The sequence below is a fragment of the Triticum dicoccoides genome, chromosome 5B (assembly GCF_002162155.2).
Source record: "Triticum dicoccoides isolate Atlit2015 ecotype Zavitan chromosome 5B, WEW_v2.0, whole genome shotgun sequence".
NCBI lineage: Eukaryota > Viridiplantae > Streptophyta > Magnoliopsida > Poales > Poaceae > Triticum > Triticum dicoccoides.
Window position 1 is genome coordinate 73,144,765 of NC_041389.1, and position 6,490 is coordinate 73,151,254.

Consider the following 6,490-nt stretch of genomic DNA (forward strand, 5'->3'; position numbering starts at 1 on the left):
AGGTGTACGCCACTAGGGCGGCCCTAATCGCTCCCTGGATCCATCACCCGAACCAGTCGGCCTTCACGAAAGGCAGGTATATTCTGGATGGGATCCTCGTTCTTCACGAGGTCATCCATGAGGTCAAGAGCAAGCATCTTCGTGCGGTGTTCCTCAAGATTGACTTTCATAAAGCATATGACACCGTTCATTGGTCCTTCCTTCGGGAGGTGTTGCTCAAGCGTGAATTTGACTCCCACTGGGTTGCCCGGGTGATGTAGTTAGTGATGAGTGGTCAGACGGCTGTGAACATAAATGGGGAGATCGGGCCGTACTTCATGACTGGCCAAGGAGTACGACAAGGAGATCCGGTCTCCCCATTTCTTTTCAACCTTGTGGTCGACGCCCTGACTTCGATCCTAGATTTGGCCAAACGCGCCGGCCACATTAGGGGGATTTGCCCCCATCTTGTGGTCAATGGAGGTATGACCCACCTCCAATATGCAGATGACACCATTATGATGATGGAAGGATCGGGCGAGGACATTCGGAACCTCAAGTTCCTCCTCCTCTGCTTTCAGGAGATGTCGGGCCTCACGATTAACTTCGCCAAAAGTGAGGTGATGGTCCTTGGATATTCTCAGACGGAAGCTCAGCGAATTGCCAATCGCTTGAATTGCCGAGAAGGACTTCCGTCCAATAATCGCCAAGCTCCAACCTAGGATGGAGCCTTGGCAGGGGAGATGGATTTCCAAAGCCGCTCGAGTGATTCTGATGAACTCTTCCCTTATTAGCCTACTGATGTACATCATGGGATTCTATAGTCTACATGAATACCTTCATCATGAGGTCACCAAACTACTCTCCAGATTCTTCTGGGCTGGAGAGAACAATAAACAGAAGTGTCACATGGCGAAATGGTCTGAGATCTGTAAGCCTAAGGAACAAGGAGGCCTTGGGATCATTTCTTCCAAGCGGATGAATATTGCCCTCCTCTCCAAATGGCTTTGGCGGATTCACACCGACGAGGGCGGCCTGTGGCTAGAGATTATCCGCGCGAAGTACCTTCACGGGCAACCGCTGGCCTTCGCCCCTAGCTCTGGAGGGTCCCAATTCTGGCAATCGGTTATCCGTCTGATGCTGGTCTTGCGCATTGGGACCTCCATTAAAGTGGGCACCGGATCTGGCACCTTATTCTGGTTGGATAGATGGGCCAGGACCCGTCACTTTGCAGATTGCTTTTACGCGTTATTCTCGATCTGTGTCCGCCCACAGCTCTCTATGGCTGTGGCCTTAGCTGACTTGGGCGCTATTGCCTTCTGCCATACCTTCGGGGCGGTGAAGCTCGAGCAATGGGAGGAATTGCTCGAGTGTATTGCCCTCCACTCTCCCTCCCTTGAGCCTGATTCGCTGTCTTGGCATCTCGAGCCAAGCGGTAGATTCTCGACTAGATCCCTATACCAGGCGATTGTTCCCATCCCTGGCCCGCTGGAACTATCGGTGCTTTGGGAGATCAAACTCCCCTTGAAAATCCGTATATTTCTCTGGCAAAGGGTCCGAGGCCGCCTCCCTTCGGGTACGGAGGTCCAAAAACGTAATGGACCTGGGGATGGCCTCTGCCCCATTTGTTTGGTACCGGAAGACTCTAACCACATCTTCTTCCGATGCCCTGCGGCGCAGTTCCTCTGGAGCTGCTTCCGGGAGGTGGTTGGTGGCAATTGGTGGCACGACAACCTCCCGGACTTGTTTGGGGAGGTCCTTAGGCTCCCCGGTGCTAGTCGCGCCCCCACTTGGGTGGCTGTGGGTACACCCTGGCATGGACCCTCTGGTGTACCCGCAGTAAACTAGTCATCGAACGCGTGATTCCGTATCGTGTGACTGATGCAATCTATAAAATGTGTGGCTTCCTACAGCTCTGGAGACCGCTTAGCAAGCGGCGCGACCGAGACGTCATCGACAACATCATTGCGGGTCTTTGTTCCTCGGCGTCGGCTTTTGCTCCACCACCGCCACCACCTCCCGAGCCGGATTAGCTTTTTTAGCTTTGTTTGGGGCTTGTCCTGCTATGCCCCAACATGACTTTGTGACTTGTTTGTATTTTGTACTAATGTGTTGGATGCTTGGTTCGTTGCTTTATAATATAAAACGGGAGGAAACCCGTTTTCTTAAGCGCTTGCGTAGATCATATGAGCCAAATGGGCATGTGCCCGCATCGTTCTAGGCACGTTGAAGTTTTCACAGATATTGAAAAAGATTGATAATTGCATGTGGAGACTAAAATGTTGATGGATCAAGTTAAGTGGCTTTGCACTTTAATAGCATGCACTACATTCGCGAATTTTCGGAAACTGCTGCCAGGCAAAAGTGAACACTTTGCTCCACTTATTCCTTAGTTTGACCCACATTATGTTATTTTTTCTTTTACTTGAGCATAGGCCTCCCATGTTTTCATCTAGTATTATACAGTATATCAGTTTTAAAAGAAGGTATGATAAGGACTCACCTTTCCTCCTGGCTAATCTTTTCTGCTTCATTAAATGATTTATACCTGCACCAAGTGTGAGATACACGTACAGACGCCCTTGTCGTCGATAATTCTGACCTTGGCTACGAGCACATATTGGGTACCCAGTTACCTGAAATTTCTTCCTGTCAATGAAAGAGACAGATAACCAAACCCCCAATATATTGAATCTGTGTCATCTCAACTTGCTGATTTTACTAAACCATATGTATATCATCTCCAGACCAGCCACGCGTCAGTAACAAGGCTTTTCTGTACTGACCAATATTCTTCCCAAACTCTGGCAATGCTATCTGTCTAGATATACCTACGTTCGTAAAAACACGACTTCCTAGAAAGTGTGCGCCCATGCAGATGCATGCAATTATTTTGAAGCGACTCAAATTTCATTAGAGCTCGGTTCAGATGCATGCAGAAACATGATCGTCAATTGGTACAAGATCCTAGATGCATACACATGGATTATTTTGAAGTAGCTCAAATTTTATTAGAGCTCGGTTCAGTCCAAGCACACATTATACATACTGGGTGGTACACTGATACTTGAAAAATTCTGAAAGGCCCAGCTGATCGGGGATGCAGTAGTCATCTACTCGACTTTGTCTCGAGCAGAATGAGTCGTGCTGGCATCCCCGCTGCCGCTAGACACTGAAGAACCAAAAGAATCACCAGGCGGTGGCTGCATCATGTAGGTTGCCACTGGCATCTTAGCCGGGAGGCTCGGCAGTGGCGCCTCCAACCTCAGCACGCTGACGGCCTGCCTGATGGACGGCCTCACACTAGGGTCAGGGTGCCCGCACCAGAGCCCGACGACCATGACGCGCTCCATCTCTTTTTCGTCGAACTTGCCATTCAGACGAGCGTCCGCTGCCTCGAGGATGGCCCCTGCACCGTACGAATCCCAGACCCACTGCAACAGATGGACAATAGCTCCGCCATCGGCCACCGCCGGCGTCCGGCCACAGGCCATCTCAAGTAGCACGACGCCGAAGCTGTACACGTCAGACTCCACACTGGCCGTGCCCACATAAACGCACTTCGGGTCCATGTACCCAAGCGTCCCGGCTGCACCCGTCGTGAATGAGCTGCGGCCGTTGCAAATGAGCCTTGCGAGCCCGAAGTCACCGAGCTTAGCGTTGAAGGACGCGTCCAGCATGATGTTGCTCGGCTTGACGTCCCTGTGCACGACGCGCTGCTCGGTGTCCTGGTGCAGGTACAGTAGCGCGGAGCCGACGCCGAGGACGACCTCGTACCTCACTGCCCATGGTAGCAGCTGATACGGCTTGTACAGGTGTGTGTCCAGGCTGCCATTGGGCATCAGCTCATAGACAAGAAGAAGATCATCGTCGTCACCACCATAGAACCATCCAACAAGCCGGACGAGGTTCCGGTGACGAAGTCGGCTGATGATCTTCACCTCGGAGACAAACTCCTTCCAACCCTGTCGGGAGCTTTTGGACACTTTCTTCACGGCAATGTGAAGGTCCATGCCGCAGAGGAACCCCCGGTACACGGACCCAAAGCCTCCTTCACCTAGCTTGTTCGCATCGGAGAAGCCGTCTGTGGCGGCCACGAGCTCATCATATGTGAATCGCCTCGGCCAGGACCCTTCCTCGAGTTCGTCTTGACATACGCTTTTGCCACGGAAGTAGGCCGGTTCTGATCTTGCGACCGCCCTGGCCGCCACTATCCGCCTTCGCCACCAGTTTAACAGGAACCGGACCAATAGGCCGATCAAGAAGAGCACGAGTACCACGGCGCCGATGATAAGACCCACGATGGCAGCCACCTTTCGTTGTTTTCTACTGCGCTCCAACTCATGGGCTTCATAACTCTCGCTGTACCGGTACCTATCCAGCCGCACCGTAGACGGCCTGTCAACAAAAATAGTGTAACCCAAGTAGCAGTTGTACCCCTTGATGGCGCCCCCGCTGTTGTTCCGGAGCAATCGCGGCAGCTGATCGTTGTAGTAAGAGAGGCAGCTTGTGCACTCTCTTGCCGGCAGGTCCCTCGTACACTGCACCACCGCCCGCATCCACTGTGTGTCGATGTCGGTGAACCGTTGTGTGCCCTCGGCGATCCGCTCGGCCGCTTGTCCAGCCTTCGCCATGAGCCGATGAATCAGCTCGGATCTCGTGCGGCTCATGCCGACCATGTCCACGACATTCCCTTCTAGTGGGACTCCATTGTTCGAAGTTTCGTAAGGGTCTCGATCGTACCGAGTTTGGTAAGGACGTTGCACGTAGGGCGCGGCTGACAGGACGGTGATGGAGAGGTCGGCGACGGAGAAGAAGGACTCGTCGGAGTACCGAAGGGTGCAGGCGCGGTAGACAGCGTGAACCCTCCTGCTATTTGGGCACAGCTTCATGGTCCCCTCGGGAGCGCGGGTGAGGCAGTCCTGGCACTCAGGGTCGGTGTCGCCAGCATAGCACATGAAGAGACCGAAGACCTCGTCGCCCGCCTCCCCGAACATGCCGTTGAAGAAGCCACTGTTCTTGGCAGCAGCCATGGGGATGGCCGACAGGAGTCGGTCGAGGTTCACGTGGTACTGGCTTCCGTCGCTGTAGTTGCCGTCGGTTGAGCACGAGATCTCGGATGGCGGAGGGTACAGGAACATCTCGTCGCTGACAGCATCGCCGTAAACAAGTGGGCGTGCGGCGACGACGACGGCTAGGAGTAGGAGTAGCATCAGAAGACGAACACATGAAGGTGGAGCCATGGCCAGCCAGTGGTACGGTACTGGTGAGTGGTGCGCCACACAATTGCACGAGACACCCCTTGATAAAGGTACTCCTATATACGCAGAGAGCTGCCATGCTTCGGTCATAGGAGTGGAGAATGACTACAAGGATCGACTACAAGGTCAACAAAGTTGACCGGTCACCAAAGTTGACCGACTTTGTAGTCTTTTTTTGTTGGCCACAAGATTAAGAAAAAACGGGGGATTATTGAAAAAAGAAAAGTCAAAGAACCTTTATTTATTACTACCTTCATATTAAAATAAGTGTCTCAACTCTAGTATTTTCCTCGGCTTGGACCCAACTGCTCCAAGGTAGCCGCCAAGTACGAAAGCGACCACGAGGCAGTACGCAAATAAGCTGCTCCCTCCGTCCTTTCATATTATGGGACAAAGGAAGTAGGTCGCTGGCGCCTCTCCGTGAGCAAGCACCTCCACCATCTAGACGACATAGCGTCAAAGTGCCACTAGGGATGTAAATAAACTACCCACAACTACGGGGAAGAAGGTACCCTCACCTTGCTCGTCGTCGGCAAGGCCAAAGGAAGAGGGGAGGGGCAGTAACTTTGCAAGTTCCGTCGAACTAAACTTTTGAACTATCCCGGTCAGAGCAGTAGCAAAACAAAAAAGGTTGTGATGTCGAGAAAGGGGATTCCTACCACGTGTTATATTCAACTCAGGAAGCGACTATATAGCCATGTCACATCATTCATTTGATTTAAGTCATGACTTCGTCTGGGACTCCAAGGTGCCGATTAAAGTCAAGATCTTCGCCTGGCTTCTCCTCCGTGATCGGCTAAACACGAAAGGCAACATGTTTCACAAGCATATTGCCCAATCAGCTGCTTGCCCCCGATGTCAAGACCCGCACGAGGATGCTCTTCATCTCATCTCCAACTGCTCCTATGCAACACAGGTTTGGTCCTCCTTGGGTCTGCCGTCGCCAACCTCCCTGGATGATCTGCAACAACACCCCACGATTCCTGGCCTCAACCCAAACATCTGGCCTTCGGTCGCTCTGACGGTTGCATGGAAGATTTGGGATTCGAGAAACGCCCTCGTATTTAGAAACGAGGATCACACCCACAGAATTACAATTCGCAACATTGTAGCAGATTTCTCCCTTTGGGTCTTCCGGTTCAAAAAGAAAGAAGACAATACTTCTGCTAAGCAATGGCTGAATTTCCTCTCTGCTGCTATTTTCGATCCTCTTTTGAGTGGTAATATATTCAGGTGGGGAAGCTCTCCCC

General features: G+C 52.1%; 1 protein-coding gene across 1 annotated transcript; it reads right to left on the reverse strand.

The window, feature by feature from the left end:
* Nucleotides 1-3,006: 3,006 nt before the first annotated feature.
* Nucleotides 3,007-5,244, reverse strand: LOC119305198 (L-type lectin-domain containing receptor kinase IX.1-like). Its single transcript, XM_037581785.1, has one exon. The coding sequence runs from the start codon at nt 5,220-5,222 to the stop codon at nt 3,093-3,095; it is 2,130 nt and encodes a 709-aa protein (XP_037437682.1). The 5' UTR covers nt 5,223-5,244; the 3' UTR covers nt 3,007-3,092.
* Between the last annotated feature and the right edge of the window lie 1,246 nt (nt 5,245-6,490).

Bases quoted from the DNA above. Each gene is read 5' to 3' on its own strand.
- LOC119305198 (XM_037581785.1), bottom strand. From the start codon at position 5,222: ATGGCTCCACCTTCATGTGTTCGTCTTCTGATGCTACTCCTACTCCTA.